At 40.9% G+C, this 22,143-nt stretch overlaps 2 protein-coding genes across 8 annotated transcripts; one reads left to right on the forward strand and one right to left on the reverse strand.

Moving 5' to 3' along the window:
• Nucleotides 1–276: 276 nt before the first annotated feature.
• On the reverse strand, nucleotides 277–7,440 carry tmed4 (transmembrane p24 trafficking protein 4). Its single transcript, XM_035158401.2, has 5 exons — nucleotides 7,224–7,440; nucleotides 5,456–5,556; nucleotides 5,245–5,370; nucleotides 2,549–2,695; nucleotides 277–2,443 (listed from the first exon to the last, which is right to left on the reverse strand). The coding sequence occupies exons 1-5, from the start codon at nucleotides 7,357–7,359 to the stop codon at nucleotides 2,294–2,296; spliced, it is 660 nt and encodes a 219-aa protein (XP_035014292.1). The 5' UTR covers nucleotides 7,360–7,440; the 3' UTR covers nucleotides 277–2,293.
• Nucleotides 7,441–7,850: 410 nt separating this feature from the next.
• Nucleotides 7,851–21,864, forward strand: ikbkg (inhibitor of nuclear factor kappa B kinase regulatory subunit gamma). Of its 7 annotated transcripts, none has more exons than XM_035158393.1 (16): nucleotides 7,851–8,191; nucleotides 8,673–8,813; nucleotides 10,184–10,443; nucleotides 12,513–12,587; nucleotides 12,670–12,756; nucleotides 13,340–13,525; nucleotides 14,555–14,616; nucleotides 14,874–14,921; nucleotides 15,648–15,750; nucleotides 16,822–16,937; nucleotides 17,024–17,176; nucleotides 17,793–17,865; nucleotides 17,960–18,094; nucleotides 18,827–18,963; nucleotides 19,255–19,331; nucleotides 20,633–21,864. In XM_035158393.1, the coding sequence occupies exons 2-16, from the start codon at nucleotides 8,675–8,677 to the stop codon at nucleotides 20,821–20,823; spliced, it is 1,842 nt and encodes a 613-aa protein (XP_035014284.1). In that variant the 5' UTR covers nucleotides 7,851–8,191; nucleotides 8,673–8,674; the 3' UTR covers nucleotides 20,824–21,864. The 7 variants fall into 7 exon arrangements, with proteins under 7 accessions (XP_035014284.1, XP_035014283.1, XP_035014285.1 ...); XM_035158392.1 differs by having other exon boundaries at nucleotides 7,852–8,191; nucleotides 10,184–10,452; XM_035158394.1 differs by lacking the exon at nucleotides 14,874–14,921 and having other exon boundaries at nucleotides 7,852–8,191; nucleotides 10,184–10,452.
• Nucleotides 21,865–22,143: the final 279 nt, after the last annotated feature.

Below are 22,143 nucleotides of genomic sequence, written 5' to 3' on the forward strand. Positions count from 1 at the left end.
GTGATCATGTTTCAGCAGATTTTTTTACACTGCAGCTGTGATGGCATCGCAGTGTTTTCTTCAAAGATGTCAAAAGGTTAGTGTATTTTTCTGGTTCGTGATTTAGAGCGAAGTCCATCAGCTTGCGGGTAGATGGCGGTTGCTGTCGGAACAAGGTGTTGCCTTGTTGAGTTTGGAATCTGGCTCTGAGGGAAGCCAAGCAATAAATTGTACTGTTGGAAAAAAAAAACTGCCATTTATTGTGTATTTCTTCAAGTTGAGGCAAAGTGGCACAAATAAGATCACAGACAGTTTGTTTATTAAGAACGTGCACGTGACATCTGGAAAAGCTGGAATAGTTAGTGATACTGTAACAACTTAGAAAAGAAAATTGAAAACGTTGCTCAAGGGCTGTTTTAAATCGACATTTAAAATGTAGGATAAAAATTACTGTTCCTTCCAATTGACAAATGCTTCCTCATTAGGAATCTAACAATTAAAATGCTGTCCAGTGTTGAGAAATACAAATGTCTCAAAGCAATAAGACCCAGGCTATGACTGCTCAATAAATAAGTTGATGAAACAAAACTCGGTGACACAACCGAAACAAATGTAAAGACTTGCACATCATTTAGTCCATATGAAAGGCATTATAAAACAAACAGGACAATCAATAAGCTAAACCTGTTATTTACACCGTTCATTAGAATCCTGCTAATCACAGGTGAGTATCACAAACTGTAACTACAGACCGTGCTCTGGTAAAATGAGCAGGGAACTGGACTCTGTGGAAACTATGTACAGGCAGTAGAGGGATGGATGCTAACACTTCATTTAAACCCCTGTTTCATATTGATAAGTTAACACGCAATGGTTTACAATGCACTATAATCAAAGCCTCTTTTGTGAAGAAATTGTGACTGGTATACAGACTAATACTAAATGACTGACAAGTTGACATATAAAATCTGAGTTATTTACATTTGTTTACTGTGTTCATGTCATGTGGAATATTTATTTACAATTACTCCAAACCATATTTTCTGATGAAGGCCACAAGATGGGGCTGAGAGCTACAAGAAAAAAAATTGTAAGTGAACCTTGAATTAAATTTATTCATGTTCTTTGGTCATAATTACTTCTAAGGTTCAGAATTAATCTTCAGGTTCAACATGTCATTGTGAGTTTTGATTTATAAACTCATCTGTGAAGGATGGACACACGTTTAAACACTGTTATCATTAAAGATGAATAATCTGTCTATTCACCAGTTACATTTGCTTCATGGGAGATTTTAACTTATTACCAATACATTACTAAAAGCTGTAAATGTCAGTGTATTACATTATATTTTAGGCAATTATAAACCATTACTTGAGTGTTTATGTTCTACTTATAAATACTAAATACAGGCGTTCAAGCAAAGTGTCAGAGCATGTACATGTGAGGAATCAAGGCCGGTATAATATTTGCATTGCAGGTGTGACCACAGCTAAAAGCTAATGTTAGCAAAATATAAAACTATGCAACACTAACAACATACAAATAAAAACAGGAGTCAATAAATTAGGATGTTTTTAGACATGAACTCCAGAGGAAGTCCGGAGGACTGGGTCCGGACTTTCTCCAGAGTTTGCTGTTGCCTGTTGGAGACGTCAACACACCCTCTCTCTTGCGGTGAATCCCGTGGAGGATGTTCTGCCGTGTTCTCACATCGGCCCCTCCGCACTTTCTGTGGACCTTATTCAACAGGGATAAGACGGACGCAGTCCGCAGAAACTCTGGAGGCTCTCAATCGGACATTTGCGCTCACAGATACAGCCCTGTGGAGAAACTCCGGAGGATCTCCTGAGTTCGGTGCATGTCTGAAAGCTGCTTTACTTGGTTATTAACAGCTTTAACATTCTCATTGTTAGACATCTCCTGTTGTACTCACTCACTCCTGTTTGACCTTAAAAAAACGTCCTCTTCTTAAACAGGGACCAAAAAAACAGGACACGGACCAGTGATGTCAAGAAAATATGATAAGAAAGGCAGTAGGAATGGTGTTCTATTGTGTTCTTGCTAACAGAAGAACAACAACAGCTTAAAACGTTAGCAAGGAACAAAACATAAAAATAAAAAAAACAATGCCCCGCACTGATAACTGCCGGAGTAAATTTGCTTGTACCATTTATGACTGATAGTAAGACTACGCGTCTTCCTCTGGATGTTTCTGTGGCTCTGTGGGTGGATGTCTCTCTGGTCCACTCAGTCAAGTCTGTCTTCTTGTGTTTTATGTTGTTTCCTGATGCTGCCCGTACTCACACACACGTTACACCAGTTTCTTGGCTTCAAAGAAGCTTTTGAGGTGCTTCATCTGCCAAATCCCAGTGATGAGGAGGATGAGTGTTTGAGCGATGGACCACCACAGAACACGCTGATTGGTGCTCTCACTCGTCATGCGGAAACGCTCCTCTCGATACTGGAAAAGATAACACAGGATGAAGTCACTGAAACTATATACCCACTTCCTAAACTTATTTGTAAAACTGTCATCTCAACATGACCTGTATTTCTTTGAACTGACCCTTTGGTAGTTTTGCTCCTTCTGGATCTGTTCGACCTGGTCCAGAAGTTGTCTGACTCGCAGCTGCAGCTCGGTGAGTTTGTCCTTAGCTGCGATTTCAGGGTAGTTGTTGGTATGTTCTCCGACCTGAATATCCAGATGCACTCTCTGCAACATATGGCAAAACAGACAGTGTGTACACTCTTGAATTCTGTGAACTTCGAAAGGAATCACAAATGGCTGATTGGAATGTTTCTGTCAATGTTTTGTCATGAGAAGATGAAATTTCCCCTGGAACCAACAAAACATGGAAGGGCCGATCAATTGGTGCTGGCTCAGTTAGCTAATCCCATAATATTTCCCTCATTGATACAGAACGGCTGATTGCTTTTCAAAAAATATGATAGGGAACTTCATATAGATTAGAAATTGTAACGTACAGAAAATGTATTTGTGACCCCCGTCATTTGCTGAACAGCCTCAAACTTTTTTAGTTTACAGGTGTGGGGTATTGACGGATAATTTAGCACCACGCCCTGTAAACAGAACTCTTAGTGGTGTCTTTCTGTTGATTATTGTCGGGAAGTTCTGAGTTGAGAGCCCACTCTCAGTTTTATTAGATAGATATTACAGAAAAAAATACAATAATCGGCTTCACAAAATAGGCTCCCCATCAATACCAGATACACAAAATCATGTTTTGTGAAAGAAAATCCAAAACGTTTTTGAGTTCTGCTCCTAAAACAAAATATTTACTGACGATCTTAACCTTCATATTCTAATCAGGTCATCCTAGTACAAGTGAATGTTTGTTTTCACATATATGAACAGAGGTCTCAGACCTGAGAACTCCCACAGACTAACTAATACATGTATAAATGCTTATAATAGTCAAAAAGGTAGTATTATATGTATTATATGTCTGGTATAACAGGAAGATTGAATAAACTTCAACAAGTTATATCAGCCAACATCAGGGGAAAAGGATTAAATAAAAATATCTGAGTAGGTGGGACAAACTCAATGTACTAGTACCAAGTTTTGGACCTGGAGAAGTCAGGGACTGTTGAGTTAGAGTATTTATTAAGATAATTCACTTCTTAAAAACCCATAGGATTCTAATAGGATCCAGTTTTTAATAACTCCAATGCAGAAATCTAACTTAACTGGGACCTAGTACTGCGGACAAGTGGAATTGTCGATCTGCACTGGTGGACCATGTCGTATTGAAGTGGGACACTTACTGTCAAGTATACTGGGTTTTAGTGTCGATGATCTGTGTACCTGTCGGTATCCTCACGTGTCTCTTGAATTCAATGTTATTAAAAAAAACACATCAATGTGCTGAAACTTAATGTGCAATAACTATAAGATTAAGAAATAGACAGTAATTAATGTTAAAAAAGATACTTTTTTAGGAACTAAACATCTCCATGAAGTGGTTTTGATTCACTATGAGTAAAAATTACTTTCAGACTATCTGTTCCTTGTGTATGTTAATAAGATCATAAACCACCGTTAATTTGTTTCTGTTTCTTTAATTTCATGGAGATATCATTTAAAGGCCTTGCATTCATGTTCATCTCTGAGTTCTTCCCAGGTGACACCTCCCTCACTCTCCTGTTAGCTGTGCTGCATGTGGTAGGACTGTTCAGTCCTGATTGCGAGACAAAGTAATTCCCAGTATTAACCTCTCTACCTTCATGCAGCCAGGGCCCGAAGCTGAACAGCCAGAGTAACTGGAAACACCAGTGTGGGTGTGTCGGACCGTTCGAGAGAGAACAAAAATGCCTCTCACTAGAAGTCTGCAGCTCTTAATATTGTGCCGACCCTGCTCTGCCAGTGTCAACATGTGATCAAACTGACAAGAACAACTGCCATGATAGCCTCATCCAGCTGTTGGTTGGTTTGGAGGTTTTGTAAGCAGGATTACACAAAAACAACTGAACACATTACCACAAATCTTGGTGGGAGTTAGGGAAGACCCCGTTAAATATTGGTGCTGATCCAGATTAGGCAGCAGATCCAGAATCCCCAGCCCCCAGTTTACTTAACATTGCGAGATAGGCTGTTTCCAAAGGAATAATGCATGGATCTTGATATAAAAAGCAGGCACATTAATTTTTGTGTGAAATGTGGTGCATCTTGATTGAATTTAAGAGGACTGTTGGCCTAACCCTTGGAGGAGGTATGTGATCTACTAAGCCATTCTAGTTCTTCTCTGTCCTAATTCTGCACATATCTCTTACTCCAGAGCTGCAGGATCCAGATTTGACCCTGTTGCTCAATGAATTTTTTTAGAATGAAGCAAATAATTTAGTATCTGTAATCATTTCTCTCCTTTCAGCCCAACTGGTCAAGGCAGATGCAGAGGGATTTTAACACTACTTCAGCCTGAGGTGCACATTAGCCTTAAAACTAACCTGACCAGGGATGGATACGTTTCCATGGTAACTCCACTTATCAGACTAATCTAACCCTGATTTGACATGGTTTCCTAAAGATAAGCCTGATTTACTGAGTTAGCCCAACTTAACAGAATATGACACAGCCCTTAATTAGTACAGATAAAGACGCTGCACTTATTTCTCAAAGTCCCACTTTGAACACGTAACATATGAAAGTATGGTCAATAGTAATCAACATTTGTGTGAAACATTTTGAAGGAAAATAACTGATCAGGTAAAATGAAATGAAAAAAATGATTTGGACCATACCAGTTTTCCACCTGCAAACAGAGCCATCTTGGTGGAGTTGGAGTGCAGACAGATCTGATGTTCTCCAGGAGTGTGGGAAGTAAAGGTAAACCGTCCGTCTGACCCATACTGACGAGACAGGATTATCTGGGAGAGTTGTAAGAGAAGAATCTTAAGATTGCATTCATATGTATGTTGGTGTGTTGGACATTACTACTTCCTCTGTCCTGACCTTTGTATCTGGATCCTTGATCTCGACATGCATCCCAAGGCCAGGGGTGGCTGGGAGGAAGGAATTGGTCTGTTTGTCCCACAGCTGAGTGCTGTATTTTCCTGTCAAACAGTAAAGAGAAACAGGTTTTCGGTTTTTCAGAAAATCATCAATAGAAGTTGCTAATTTATTCATATTTCTAATGCAAATATTATGAGTTGGTTAAGTGAGATGGAAGGCCCAAATTTTTCGTCTTCTTCTATTCGGTTTATTGGCAGGTGGCCACCAACATCAAGGTGCATTACCACAATCTGCTTCTTATTCCTGACTCAGGATTTTCCTTCTTCTACATCCTCCTACTTTTCTTGGTCCATTCTCTAGTCAGCTGCCATTATAGTACATGATGATGTGATTAAAGCAGCGTCAATCAAAGCTCGAACAAAGGAAATGTGAAAGTGTGTATTATGTGTCTATCCACATCAAATCTTTCATCTCTCCCAAACATATTTCAAGGTTTTCATTTACTTTTCTGCATCTCCACTCAGGCCTTTTATGCACAACTTGAAAATGCATACGTTTCTTGTTATTTCAGAAATTAATAAGGCATAAATATTCATTATTTAGCATAAAAAACTAATTGAAGTGTAAATTTTACTTACATTATGTGTTTTCATCAAAAAAGTCATCTACCAATACATGAGTTTTCATCAACTGTAAAATATCAATATTGGTACCAGCTTTCAAATGATCATACTGGACCTTGGAATCATAATTTTATGATATACATTAAATAAATAAAGATTCTATACACTAACTGAAAAACCTCATTCCATTTATATACATATTTTGATCAACAGGCTACACCATAACATATTTGAAAACAGTCATGCAAAACTGGTATTCTGGCATAAACATAGGTTTATGATCTAAATTTATAAACTTAAATCTTGTGTCTATCTGTATTGTGGATGACAGACAGAGTAGTGTGGGCAGTGCAGACTCATATGAGTGATGATAAATGTTTCTATGAGAAACTCTCACTCATCACTATTATTGACATTAATATGATGTCATCAGAGTCAGGTGAAAAATGCTGCTTATTTAAACCTCGTTTTACGCTCATGGCATCTACCATCTCCAACAGGTCAACAGCTTTGATAGTGGGAAGACAAGTTGGCCAGAAAAAGAATGTGTTCCATCTTGAACACAAACATTCCTACACTCTCATATCAGCACAACCACTCAATTTTAAATTCAAGTCAACTTTATTTGTACAGCGCCACATATCATAGAGAAACCGAGCATTTCTCACAACGAGCGAGCACTTTGGCGACTGTGCAGAGAAAAGACTCTGAACTGGAAGAAACCGGTCGACTCAACGTGGGCGAACATCTGCCCCGACCGGTTGGGGGAGAGGAGAGGAGAGGAGAGAGGGGAGAGGAGGAGGGGACCAGGAAACGTTTGGGAACTGTCATGTTTGAGCTCTATCAGACTGGTTACTATCATGAAATCAACAACAGTGATATGTTTAGTGATTTTGTGCCTAGCCTCTATTATCACAGTTGTTATTCCGAATATGAAGCCATCCAGTCAGGTGTAACGCTGTCCCTCAATGGGAACATCACTATGAAGTGTTAGCAGGTAGACCGGCAGCTACAGACGCCATTAGGAAGCTATCCTTGTGGCTTGTAAATGTGTGTGTTCGCTGCTGCCACATTCAGAGCCGCATCTTTCAGCAGCTGTTCGCGAGCAGGGCTAGTTAGTTAGCATCGTCCAGTTAGCATCTTACCAATCACCATGGTCTCGTCTGGAATCTCCTCAATGAAGCATTTCTTCTCCGTCTCTCCTATGTGGAAGTAGAGCGAGTAGCTTGGGTGAACCCATGCGGACAGTAATGGCAGTAGTAGAAGTGCAGAGAGCATCATGTCGCCTCCTTCTCGCAGAGACGTGTTTGTATGCTTTCGCTTTGAGTAGAACAGCACAGGAAGCGCCGCTGCTGCAGACGGCTGACGTCATCTCCTACTGCGGAACAAGGAAGGGGATTTCCTGAGGGACTGGGGTTTGTTTACCCTCAGTTAAGCCTGTCAGGCAGCACCCACTCCCAACATGGATGTCTGTGGAGTGTTTTCTTTTGAAACATTCATTTGGTCTCAAGTATTAACTTGAGACCAAATGAATGTTTGCATATTTTTTATTGTTTGTGTGCTGGACATTGTGTGCAGAGCTTTTTATATGGTGCAGAGTGAAGATAGAAAACTTTGTGTTCATCCTCCCTGGTTTATACGAAAAAGGAAATTAGGGACTCTACACCTATTGACTTAACATAATTACTTAAAGACATGCTAAAAATATCAGCAGCTGAGAAATTTCAAGTTAGAGTTGGCTATTAGCCTTATACAGCCTGAGAGGAAGTGCTGCCTGAGAGTCTGCACTCAGGGTAAAACACATGTCCTCTGGAGCTAACAACAGTCGCCTCGGCTCTGACTGATAACCTTAACCCACCTTAAAAACCACACAGTATAAGGATAACTTCATGACATTGAGCCAGGCGCCGTTCAGAAGACGTACGATGACTTTATGTCAGTGAGCGAGTTCGTCAGATTATTCCGTAGCTGGATTTAATACCCTCGCTACCTGGGAAGCTAACTCACTTAGCATTAAGCAGCTCGGATAAATAACGTCAGCTGCGCTCACTCACAGGTCGTATGTGAAGAAGAGTGTGTTATTCTGAACGACACACGCGGAACAGGACTGAGGGTAAGTGGAGTTTGGTGTGTGTGATGTGCACCGGGGTCAGATTCGATCCTGTGTCACTGCGGGGAAGAAAAACAACCTGGGTGTTAGCTGTAGTAAACATCCGGTGGTCATATCACGTACATGTAACAGCATTGTGAGGGACGAGTAGTGTTTTACTTTTAATTCTGATGTCAACAAATGTCGGAATCAAGCTTCGTGTCCCAGCCGAAGCTCTTTGCCTCGTGGTTACTTGGGATGACGTCATGATGTCCTGCAGACCACCGGTACCTGCTTTGACAGCTCAGAGGAGTCTGCACATCAGCACACATCAGCACACATCAGCGGTCATCAGCGGGCCACAGGGCCTCCTCTCGGAACAGGGACCAGGATTTAGAGGAAAGCGTGAACAGAAAGTGAAAGTAGAGGTGTCTTTGCCATGTGTCTGTATGTCAGGATGAATGTATATACTCCAATTCATAACTTTGTGCATGTGTATCCATAGGGATGGTGCAGCCCCAGCCGGATGGCCCGATGCAGTGGGACATGTCAGGAGAGGACAGTGGAGGCGCCCTCCGGGTCCCTGCAGAGCTGGCTGCCAATGAAGTGGTGACCAGGTTGCTGGGTGATAACCAGCAGCTTAGAGGTAACAAATCAAGCAGTAATGACTCACCATAGTATATTTCAGCATGGAGTCATTACTGATGGAATTAAATAGATGGTAAAGTGGATTTTGTTAGGCATACTATTATTTCCACACAAGCGTTTTGGCTCTGTATTGGTTTCATGTCCATACTAACACGCCTGAAAATGCATATCACATGACCACTCACATACACTGGGCATGGGCGCGCTGGTGTGAGCAGGAAGCATTTGGTTGTTAGTTGCAGAATTGGCACAGATTGCTAGAATAATAGTTTGCCCCCTACACATGTAAACAGTTGTTTCATTGTAAAATGCAGAATTTAAATGCACAACAACTGTTAGCAAAGACAACCGGATCAGCAACACTTGTGATTCATTAACCATGCTGTGCTCTACACTGGAAAATTAGGCTTAATGCTGGTTGTTTTCTTCCAGAAGAGGGTCATGTGATAGGAAGCTGAGGAATCAGCAGAGGTTGCATTGTGACAAAAAAGACCCAATCAGCAAGCGGTTGTGAGTGTCGATGTCATAATTTCTAAACTTCTTTACTAAGATGCAGCCCGGAGTTTTCAACCTAAAATGGAGTCAGCAGCATTTCCAAACTTCTCGGTTGTAGCGGCTCTAAAACTCTGGAGTAGTGAGGACACCAGGCGTATCCGTAACAGAGTTGATGCGTTTCCAAACACAAACGTAGTAGTATCAATGTAGCCATAATGGTGGAACATTAAATGGCCATTTCAGTAGATAATTTTAAAGAAAGTATAATGAAAACATAATGTGTATGTGTGGGTAATTTAAGATAGAATAGAAAGAGAAACAAAATTTGAATTGTTTCCCAGAGTAGTGAAACACATTGGATTCAGGAGTATTACCATTAGAGAAGGAGCTGTTTTTAAGAGCATTAAGACTCCTTTCATCACCAAATGATTCACTATGATGTTTTGACTCCTGTTTTTGACTTGAAATCAAACACAAGTTACAATTTACAAATTTATATAACTCTGTGGTTTAACTTCATCCCCTTCAGCACGTCCTTCTCCTCCTCAACATTTTTCACCTTCAACTGCAGCTGGTCACCTTTTTGCGTGAGCTGGGGCTGTACTTGTTTCAGTGGGCCCACCTCATCTTACAGATCCCCTTTTTCTGTGTTGAGGGCCTCCACCTTTTTGCCATAGGTATCCTCAGCATGGATCAGCTCCTGCCTTAGGCTCGCCTCGATTATTTCACACCTTGCCCTGCCCTCTGATTCAGTTCCCTTTCATTTTAATCAGAATAAGCTGTGTCCCCCTTGTATTTAATTGTACCTGACATTTTGTGTGGCACCATGTTACATGTCAATCTACTTTTTGCCTTTACCCTTCTGTCCTCCAGAGGCCCTGCGGCGAAGCAACTTGGCCTTGCGTCAGCGCTGCGAGGAGATGGAGGGATGGCAACGAAGGACGAGAGAGGAAAGAGAATTTCTCAGCTCTCGCTTCCAGGAGGCCAGGTCCCTGGTGGAGAGGCTGGCCCAGGAAAACCACTCCTTACAGAGTCTGGTGAATGGACCAGCTTCATCCTCATCTCACTGCTCCAGCCAGACAGAAGACCTGCAGGGACGCCCGGCAAGGAACGGTCCACACGAGGGACCACAGGTTAGCATGGTGAGAGACACACAGCTGCTTTCCTACTTTTAACACATGATATACATTTTATATAATATGATCCTGTGTTGTCATGTGTATGCAGAGGATATTTCATTATCCTGTAATAGTTACTGTAATTTTGCCACATCTTTAAACACCTGTCTAATGGACGGCAATGTGAACAACATACTGTAGCTCACAAGCCAATCATGTATTTAAAGTTATTGGAACCGAGTGTCCAACATTATGACTGCAGGATCCACTGCCAGTGTTTATCGGGGCCCCAAGTAGAGTTGCTCCTTAGTGTCTTACGCAGAGAGGGTGAGAGAAAGGGAGTAAAGGGAGACAGAGATGGTTTTCATGCTCCTGCATGTCACCTCTGTTCTGTCCCCTCTTGCTCTCTGTGGTCACCTATACTATTAAGTTGTACTCTAACCAGCGTTAGAGAAAATTCCAAGCTGCTGCACTTTATTTTGTGATCATGACGTTTGACAAAGGCTGTGTCCGAAATCCCCCTCTCATTTACTACTCCCTACTTTACTATATAGGGACTTCTATGCAGAGGACTATATAGTGAGCTCATCTGCCAAAAAATACATGTTTCAGACACTACTTGGTACTTTTCTCCATGCAGGTAATAACATCATTGTTGCAGGATTACAACATACAACAACAACAACGTCAGCCAGTGGAAAATCCCATCATACATTTTAAATGTTTATTTTACACTCAGTATTAATACTTTGAGGCAACCACTAAAACAGACTGGTCGCTCTGTGAAAATGTCAGCAAATATAAACCTGCCTGTCTTTATCCTCATTATATTTCAGATATTTTTGATAAGATTAAGAGGGAGTAGAATGGCCAGAGAGAGAAGGCTGAGACGTGCTGCCCTCTTTCCTCTCCGCCATTTTTCTTCTGTCAACGCCGCAAGCGCAATACATGATGGTAGATATTGCTCGATTAGTGACCACTGGTTATACACTGCTTTTCACGGTGCACTGTCGGATACAATGTTCCATTATAGTTTGGAGAGCACTACGAAATTGCAAACTCACTATATAGTGGACTATGAGTGATTTCACACACAGCCAAAACAAACATAAGTATCGTTTAAAGACAGCTGAGGAGCAGTGGCATAGCCTTCACTGACATTTAAAATGATCACAGAGAAACTCTTCTACCAGAGCTGCCCTGCTTGAGTCACATAAAAGTCCTAATTTTCTTCAAACTGCCTGTGATGCAGCCTCTTATTTGAGCCTCTGTCTGAAACAGACATTTTTAGCTCAGCCCTCCTTAAATTTCCACATTCTTTGGATTGGCTGAACATCCGGAAGTCTGCAGAGGGACGGTGCACCGAAAGCTTATGAGCGCCGCCTCATCCTCTCACTGGTGTGGAGTTTGGAAATGGCAACTTTTCAAATCCATCCAAAGTTGTATGAGCCCTGATCCGATCACGAGGACAGAACAAACAGCAGCAGCAACAAAGATTACAGAATGCGTGCTCTGACTCTATGGATATTACACTGATAATCTGCCTCCCTGTGTATTATAACTGTAGATATAATCTTTGCATCACAATCTGTATTTAAATATTTTCTATTTATGCCCCTCTCTCATATAGGGAAATGCCAAATGAAGGGAAAGCAATTGCTTTCAGGAGAAGTTAATACTGCTAGTGTTATTATGCTGTCACCAAACTACTGCTTATGTGATAACAGCACCATGGATTAGTTGTGTGCTTGAGTACATCAAATGCCTGTAATACCTCTTTAGTAGAGTGTTTTGGGAGAAAGAGCCATGTTTGGAAGGAAGAGCGAATCTAGAAATCGGTGACAAGCCGACATCAGTATAAATAACCCTGGAATAGTGTTCACAGCACTCTGATACCTGAGCCTTTGTCTCATGAGGCCACTTCGACCATGTTAAATATGAACATCCAACTTTGTAACATTAATTATATGACAGAGAAAAAAGGTATTTTAAGTATTATAAGTCCCCTTTAGGGTACTCACAAGGGGCCAGGCATCTATATGTAAATGATTGAAGTTGTACGTTTTTTTTCTTCCGTCTTTCAGACTCTAGATCAGCGTGAGAGAAAGAGAGTCAAAGAGATGGATCAACACACACAGACCACACCACCTCGCAGCCTGGTAAGATGTATGGTGCTGTTGTTGACTTTAATTTTGATGCATTTGTTTATTTTTTATCTAATGGGTCTGTCCGTGTGCCTAGGATGTCTCCTTGAGTAGCTCCCTCCCCACTCCCCCCACCTCATTTTCAGAGGTACTGGGGGAGGTAATGGGCAGGGAAAATGGCCAGGTGAGACTGCTCACTCCATCTTGATTCCACCAATAAGATCCCACAGACTTGGTTTAATAGTTTTTATAGGTCTGGTTTAAGTCTTCACCGACCACCTTGTCTGCCACTGCATACAGGCAGGTCAGAAATCCTCACTTCCTGCTCGGAAAAAATGCCACTGTTTGAGTTCTTAATACAAAACCTAACAATGGTCACTAACAGCATTTTAAATAAATATTCCAATAACTCAACTGAAAGTTGTTTTTTACATTTGGTAATATACCTTATATCCATGCATTTGTCTTGGAATTCCGAGCAGGAACTGGATTGAATGGAGGTTGTTCACTAACTTTTATCAATATTTCCTTTTCTTACTTTGAATTATGCACATTATTATTAGGCACTGTTTGGCACTTTTAATACCCCCCCAGTTGATCTCTTTTTACGGGCTCCCTTCTTCTTGTGTTATCTTACATCTTGGTGTATTTCTACTTTTCTGCTTGGGTGAACATAGTCTATCTCTGTTAACTTCGCTCCTGTCAGTGCTGATTGTTTACAATCCATGCATCTCTGTTTCTTTCAACTTCCCGTCATTTCCCTGCAGCCCTTGGAAGGTCCAAATGACTTCCTGCAGCTGCTGAAGAGCCACAAAGAAAAGCTGGAGGAAGGCATGAGAGAGCTGAGGACGAAGAATGAAGAGCTGGAGAGGGACAGAGAAGAGGGAGAGAAAGAGAGGGAGCGGATGTGTCACTGCATTGGCCAGCTACGTGCCAAACTGGCCCAGGCACAGGTAACGCTTAGATTTGACCATGGAGAAATTCTTTCCAAGGAACTAGTGCAGTGATGCAGTACTTCAGAGAGCATGACAGACATGAGAAAATAAGAGCAACAAGCACATGCAAACTTGTGCTTATGAAACGTATTTTAAATCACAAAACATAAGAAATCGAATGTAGAATTCAACTAATCGTTGCAAAGAAGATTTTGAAAATGGAAACGTTCCGGAAGCAGATAGAGGAAAGTACCCTGTGTGACATGCAGCCATTATTAATAGCATCTTTTCACTTGACCCTCTGGCCTCAGTCTCACATTAGGGTTGATTTTGGTTATAAATTGTAACTCATAAAGACATTAAAGCTGGGTTTGGTAATCTTGGAAAACCTAGCAAGAGCAGGCTACCCTTAAAAAATATACAACCAATACATTGCACCTCCTCCTGTCAGACCTCTGGTCAAAGTTACGCCTCCAAAACACTGAACGTGCACTGCACAGAGCTGCTAGAAGACGACTTTTCAGTGACATTAACGTCTGGCTATCATAGAACAGTGGAGTGGTGTCCGGGTCAGCGCACACACAACCTACAGCTCGTGGACTTTGAGGAGATATCAGCAGAATTGTCTTTGAATTAATATGGCTTACCCCACCTTTAAAATCCGCACAGGCATAATTTGTCTTAAACTCGATCGCATTTCAAACTTTTGTCAAGCACTATTGAATTTGATTAAATATTTTAGACCATTAATTGCCCAGCTCTTACTTGCTCATGTTTCTTGTTACCCTCTGGTACATCAGGTCTGTCACCTGACTCAACTGCTTGTAAGTGATGTCTCTATGACCAGTGGAGACTATACGTGATTATGGATAGACACAGGTGATCTAAAAGGTGTGTGTGTGTGTGTGTGTGTGTGTGTGTGTGTGTGTGTGTGTGTGTGTGTGTGTGTGTGTGTGTGTGTGTGTGTGTGTGTGTGTGTGTGTGTGTGTGTGTGTGTGTGTGTGTGTGTGTGTGTGTGTGTGTGTGTGTGTGTGTGTGTGTTCACAGGCAAACAGTGTTGCTGAGGAGGTTGTTCAACATCGCTCTGAGGCACAGCACTCCTCTGACTGGTACCAAATATTTCCCCTTTAACTCAAAATACTTGTATGCATTGTTTGGAACTAACGGCGCTAAACTGACTTGTATTGCGTGTTTGACTTGAAGTCACTGGATCTTTCAGACTGGTTGATTTTCAATTAACCTTGTTTTAGTAGCACTGCGTTACTTATGCTTGATAAAAGCCTGTCTTTGAGATGTCTTCCTCCTCCTCCTCCTCCTCCTCCTCCTCCTCCTCCTCCTCTTCCTCTCTTTCTATTTCCTTTTCCAGCTCTAGCCTGGCTAAACTCACAGAGCAGCTTCAGGCCACACAGGGCAGGTGAGCCCACCGCTCTGTGTGGCTTTCTTTCTCACTGTGTGCATGTCCGCTGTCTACATGTGACTCTGTCTTCCTCTTACGTTTTAACTCATTTTGTCCCTGTATGTGTTTATTTTTTTGTTTGTTTTGTTATTGTTAATTCTTTATGTGCTTACTCGTGTTGTCTCAAGTAGTTTTTCTGTCAATGTCCTGTCATGCATGGCAACGTTAAGACAAAGTTATTCTATCAACAATAGAATATTTAATTGAGTAGCAGACAACAAAATTTACTTCGGGATCAAGTATCAGGATAAAGTATCTATCGATTGATTTATCGATCGACAGAATCTGCTAGTTTATATAAATTTGTGGGGCTTATATTTGTAATGGAATGTTTACTTAATATGGCATTACTACTTGGATTTAATACAAAATCGGAGTACTCCATATACATTCACAAAATCCATGTTTGCTGGCATCAGTTGCTACTTCTCAGACTGATAATTTTGTAACTTATCATTAAATAAGTCTAAATGTTTCATATTCCAATTTTAATATACAATTATTGTATTATTATTATTCAGCCCTTACGTATTGTGGTAATATATACAGTTTAATAATACATGTACATTCATACATACATACATACATACATACATACATACATACATACATACATACATGTATTTGAATGTAGATGCAAGCCTGTGTCAGTACTGAAATGATCTGGCAGCTGTTTGTTTGCAGGTATCGGGAGCTTGAGGAGAAGCTTGACTACCTGCAGAAGAGTTCAGCTCAGCGGGACAGAACTGAAGCTCTGCTGAAACAGAAGGACAAGGACTGTTCCCAGGTATGATCGACAAAGATCCAAAATGTTCCAGTTAAAGGGCCCATATTTTACACCTTTCTGGGATTTCATTTGAGGTACTGGTACCCCTAAAATTATATATCAGTGGTTTAAAGTTGAAAAAAAATGCTGCAATGTGTATTTCCATGTCTTCTCTTCTGCCTCTCTCTGGAGCTGCCGACAAAACAGGCTGTTTTCGCCTGCCTCTTGAGCCCATCCTCTGATTGGCTGACTGCACTCTGAGTGACACGCGACCAGGCCTATCACCGGTCTCATTCTGGCGCATTGACTCTCTCTGCTAAATACAGCTGAAAGTCACGTTATGTTTGGATACATCTATAGAAGACCAGCCACTTATTTACAGTCGGTTACAACAGGATGTTTCTGAACGTTAAGTTACACCGTCCTCATGTTTGTTCAAGTTTTAGCAGGACAGTCGGCCAATGTAGGAGTAACATCCCGAGTTACAGTACGGAGTTTCACAATGGAGTTTCAATACGGAGTAACGTCTGCGTTACACCGTACTGAGCACAGCGGCACGGCATGTCGGAAGAAATAAAGCGTAACCGATGGTCTCGAACAGTAACGTTCTTAGGAGGAATGTGCACGGACACATTCTCTTCCTTACATCCCTCCACGCTGCAGTGTTTCTTCAGTGTTTGTTGTGGTTAACCTGTGGTAGCTAACAAGCTGCTAGCTCAGCAACATGTCTGCTTCGTGTCGCGTTTGGTGTGGGGGGGTGGTGGTGGGTTCGAAGGCTGGACTGGTACCTGCTGGGTGGGGCTGAGAGACAAGTGCAATCCCGAATGACATCATAAGGAGAGGAAGTACGAAACGAGACGTTTCGATAACATATTTCTTAGAATGGACTGAGTGAAAAAGTCCGCGGAGTGACTGTTTTCATACTTTGAGGGTCCCTACTGACCCCCTTTAAGTCATTACGGCTAGTAAAAGCCCAGAAAATTAATTTGACACAATATGGGCCCTTTAATGGAGTTAAATATGGTGGTGCTGTAGAAGGGTCTTAAATATCAGCATTTAGTCCACTAACTTAACCATGTTGTATTTCTGCAGCTAGCAAAGGACTGTGAAGCACTGAAAGCTCAGGCAACTTCCCTATTAGGAGAACTGAACGAGAGACAGAGCTGTCTAGAGAAAAGCGAGCATGAACGCAAAATGTTGGAAGAAAAGTGAGTGGTCACGTAACTACAGCATGAATATATACAGAACATAGAGTCGTCTCTCTATTAACGTCTTTCTCTTTACCTGTGTGTAGACTGTCCAGTAAACTGAAGGCCCTGCAGCTGGCAGAGCGGGAGCTAGAGCAGCTGAGGAAGCAGCATCATGTGGCCATGGACAAGCTTCTGCTGCAGACCCAGAGCCTGGAGCAGGCCCTGAAGACAGAGAGACATGTGGTCACAGAGGAGAAGTGTGTTCATCACACACACACACACACACACACACACACACACACACACACACACACACACACACACACACACACACACACACACACACACACACACACACACACACACACACACACACATAGAGAGATAGTAGTGTCCCAACTGGTTGTTAAGTGACATCATTATTAATTTTGAATTTATAAATAAAACAAAATAAGAAACAGTTTTAACCAACACACAGTTTTACCAATATTGAGTCATGTAATACCTGTTGCTATGAAGGACATCATTGATTAATTTTGACCTCACTGTTATGTGGTATCAACCCTTCAGTAAACATAAAATTTGAAACCCCTTTTCAGTACCACGTTGGATTGTGGGCAAAATATATTAATACATTTATCTTATAATTTTATTCTCTCACCAACTCAAAAGATTTTTTTAAATCAGGACAGAAAGGGCTCCATAACAAGGCAATACACCTGTAATTCATTTTATTCATTAGCATTATGAGTTTCACTGTGATAATAACAGCTGCTCAGTTTCATTCCGAATCCTCCACTGTTTCCAGCATGATACCTGAGATTTGGTATTTTATACTGTAAGGTAAAATTATGTTTCCTTTCTTTCTCTAAGGAAAAAACTAACACAACTGCAGCATGCCTACACGTGCCTCTTCAGAGACTATGATTCTAAACTGAAGAGTGAGGTAAACACACAGTTCAACATCTCTCATTAGTTTGGCTGTTTACCTAATTTATACGAGTCTTGACATTCATGTGTCTTGCTTGTTTGTCCTTCAGGGAGGAGATCTGTGCAGCCGACTAGAGGAGGCAGAGCGAGCACTGGCCCTGAAGCAGGATCTAATCGATAAACTGAAGGAAGAGGTGGAGCAACAGAAAGGCTCACTGGAGACAGTTCCTGTCCTCACTGCTCAGGTACAGTCATACCTGATAGACAGGTTGGGATTCGACCTCTTGAGCAGGTTGTTTTTAGATGTAGGGATCAAAAATAGTTTTCTTCATTTTAATAATTTCATCTAGTTCAGTTCAAAGATCTGTCATCAGTAACTTTGTAGTTTGTACTTTGTTTGAATCGCATCACTCTTCAAACCGACATGCTTCAGGACACGCAACATGCTTCACATCACTGTTCTTAAATCAGTGAGTTCACCAGCTCAGTAAACAGAATCGGATGGTTATGATTTAGATGACAAACTTATTATTGTGTATTTAGTTATTAATCGATGGTGTCGGATCATGTATGTGAGTGGGGGCGGGGTCTGGGGGCTTCTGTGTGTGGGTGTTTAAACTCCACCGTTATAAAAAACTGTGTTGTACATACAATATATTGACATTTAAATTTGTTTATTTCTGTTCAGTCTCCTCCACTTGCTTTGTGTTGTAGCGTGGCCAAATTCCCAATGTATTTGTTTTCCTTTACTTACTTTTCTATTTCTATTTTGACTGAGTATGAAATGATAAGTTATATCATTCAGTGCTCATTTTCACACAGTTTCTCTTGGAAGACAGATCAGGCATGACATCGGTGTGGATGTCAGATTGTCGTACATCACTTGTCGTGTACAAATATTGTATAAGCCATAACATGTTTATGGGATGCTAAGGTCAAATCTCCCGCCCTATGTCACTGTCTGTGTGTTTCCTCAGGCTGAGATCTACAAAGCAGATTTCCTAGCGGAGCGAGAAGCAAGAGAGAAGCTGAACCAGAAGAAAGAGGAGCTGCAGGACCAACTGACTCAGGCCATAGCTGAGATTGACAGGCTCAAACAGGAAGCCACATCACGGTAAGTGAATAACATATGTCCATTTCAATTATTATTTGTCCCCTGTATATGGGTAAGGGGAAGATTTATTGAAAGTGTATGTACTGGTCTTACAGCTCTTGCTGTGTTCATTTAGCTTTTTTGTGGCTGAGGAAGTTCAAATCTTACCGTATAGCCCATCAGCAGGGAGACAGATCTCAACTGCTGATCAGATGCAGCATCATGTCACACCTGGAGTCAGAGCTGTATCTTTATTTGTACTGTGCTTGTATTGAAAGCCCTCATGAAATTTGTCTGGATTCACTTCTGCAGCGCACGTATGGAGCTAATGAAGATGAGGCACGTGGAAGACTTTCCACCACGGGCGCCACACATTCCTCCTCCACAAGGTACATGAAAACCAACACACAAATTGTTGTATATATATATATGTGTGTGTATGTGTTAGTCTTTCATATAGGACTTTCAGATTTTGACTAAACAGTTCACTATGTTATTATCACTATTTTATATCAATAGAATGTTTGAATAATAATAATCTACCTACTAATTCCACAAACGTCTATCTTTCTGTATGTGGAACTCATATTTTACGAACTGATCATCTAATCAACTTCACACTTGGCATCTGTATATTTAGTGGCCTGAGAAAGTGCAGTGCCGAAGTTTGTGTGATTTGGACATGCGACGTGTTAAATATTAATAAAATTCAAATAAACAGGTGACCAGCATTCTGTACCAGTCAGTGAGTGCAGGGCAGTTTGTCTTCAGTCTATGGACTGGCTTGAACATGTCTTCTTCTACGTCCTCAGATATCAGACTGAGACAGTCTCATAGCTCAGGGGCTGATACCCTTCATGGCAACAATATTCACATAATCACTTCCTGTTTGATGATTTGTCATCAAAGTAATAGCCCAACGTTAGTTTTGCTTCTGTAATGCATTATATCGAGCTGAATTACAGAACTTTTATTTTGAAAAGTTGTGAACTTGGGTCTGAATAATTGTGTTGATTACTTAACAGACTTCTGAACTAGCCAATATTCAATATATTAAATATTAACTAAAGTTCAGTGAATCATTTACATTTTTGTATGAACCACACGTGAACAGTAATAAAGAAAATTCAGTTTCATTTTATGTAAAACATTGGCTATAAAATCTTCATTGCAGATAAACCAGGTAGGATGAACACAAAGTTTTCTAACTTCACTCTCCGGTTGAGGAGGACTCTTCATGACAAGGAATAATTCTGACGTAGCTCCGGAACGTGTCAAAGACGCATCATTCTTAAAATTATAATACACATCTCTTATTCACAATATGGAAAGAGGAGAAATCTCTGTCTGTCTAGCATGTGTAGAACGGGCAGTGCACTAGTAGTAATAATTATAATAATTGTTAGTTTCATCTTTACCTTTGTTGGATGTTTTATCAAATTTTTGGCAATTTACTTGCTCTTAAAATACTACAATACAATACTTTGGATTAGGATTGTGCCGATAGAAGATGATCCTGGTGATAAAAGTTGATGAGTGCGAAAAACAAACTGAGCCAAAAGAAACAGAACCCTGGAGGTAAATTCAGCCGGTTGCCACAAATGTGACAACACAGAATGTTGACATTGTTGTGATTAAATATATTTTCTCCCATTATTTTCTTTTAAGATTTTTTTTTTTCTCCCTTTAGGTCTGTTCCCTGGTCCAGCTTTTAACACGGTGCCCGCTGCCCCCTCATTCCGTAATCAGGGTTTGGTGCCAGTCGGGGATCAAGGGGCAGCTGGAGCTGAGGAGCTGCCAGATTTATGTTGTCCCAAATGCCAGTACCAGGCTCCAGATATGGACACACTGCAGATACATGTCATGGACTGTATACAGTAACATGAGCAGAGTTCAGCACACCATGACACCAACACACACACATTCGCAGATATATAGTACAGTATATTTACGTTTTGGACGTTCAGCGTGTCTGCTGCCAGCTCTGGGCACAGCCTGGGGGAAAAAAATGTTTGCACCTTACTCTCTCTGTCATGCAAACACACACACAAATACATAATATCCAATTTTAAATGTTTAATACGTTGGAATCAAGTGGAAATCAGATGACAGTATGAACAAGTGAAACAAAAAGAATCAACTTAGTATTTTCGTAGAACCGTTCCACAGATTTTGTTTCTGCTGTAGCTTTTCCATTCTGCAACCCATCCCTTTTCTCACCATCCTTTTTCTCCCCCAGCACCTCTTCTGTAATTTCCCCTCCTCCCTCTTTCCTTTCTGTGCCTTGCCTGTCGGACACTGATGCACATGCCCATCAGTGTTTCTTGCCTCAGTCCCATTTCTAGTCTCTCTTCACTCCAGTGGCATAGTGGCAACTGAGGAGTAAACTATATACTGGGGACTAAGCATGCACATGTAGACTTTGACTCTATCATCCAGGTTGTATACATGAGTAATTATCGGGCCTAAAGTGATGATATTTCACGAGAAAAATCACAATTCACAAGGGTAATTATCCCTACAAAGGAGAAAACACATGACAATGTGAACAACTTTGTGAGCTTGAAATCATTAATAATATTTAAATATGGTTTGGACATAAATGTTGCTTGTCTACGTTACCTCAAAACATGTACTATTACGTATTAGAGATGGATTTACTCCATTGAAAAAGTAGCCATTCTCTGTGTTCTGTGCCTGTGTATACCTTTGACAGCACTACTTCTTTACCATGACCTCCCTGTGCCCCTGATTCTGTCTTCTCTTTACCTGTGACACCCAGCTATTTATCTTTCTGAATGTAAGCACATAGAAGTTTTTTCACAGTGTGTGTGAATATTGGCTGTAATTATCAATCATTCAGTGCAAAGAATATTGTTTTGAAACTGTTAAAGATTTACCAAATAAATCAGTTATTCATTAGCACTGTGTGTGTGTACGTGTAAAAGAAAGAAAACGTTCATGAAGATTTGGGGATAAATCCTTGAATTTTCTTTTTTACAACGACTGTTATGGAAGTTTTGTGGAAGCAGGTGAAAGTTGAACTCAGGCAGCAGCTGATGTCTACACAGAAGATTTTAATGCAGACTTGATGCATCAAGGAGACCAGAAGGTGAAACAATGTACAAACACTAACAGAGTAACATGAGCAATTCTGACCCCTAAGTCTGAAGATGTCTCCCACAGCTGCCACATATATCT

Source organism: Hippoglossus stenolepis, chromosome 6, assembly GCF_022539355.2.
Source record: "Hippoglossus stenolepis isolate QCI-W04-F060 chromosome 6, HSTE1.2, whole genome shotgun sequence".
NCBI classification, from domain to species: domain Eukaryota; kingdom Metazoa; phylum Chordata; class Actinopteri; order Pleuronectiformes; family Pleuronectidae; genus Hippoglossus; species Hippoglossus stenolepis.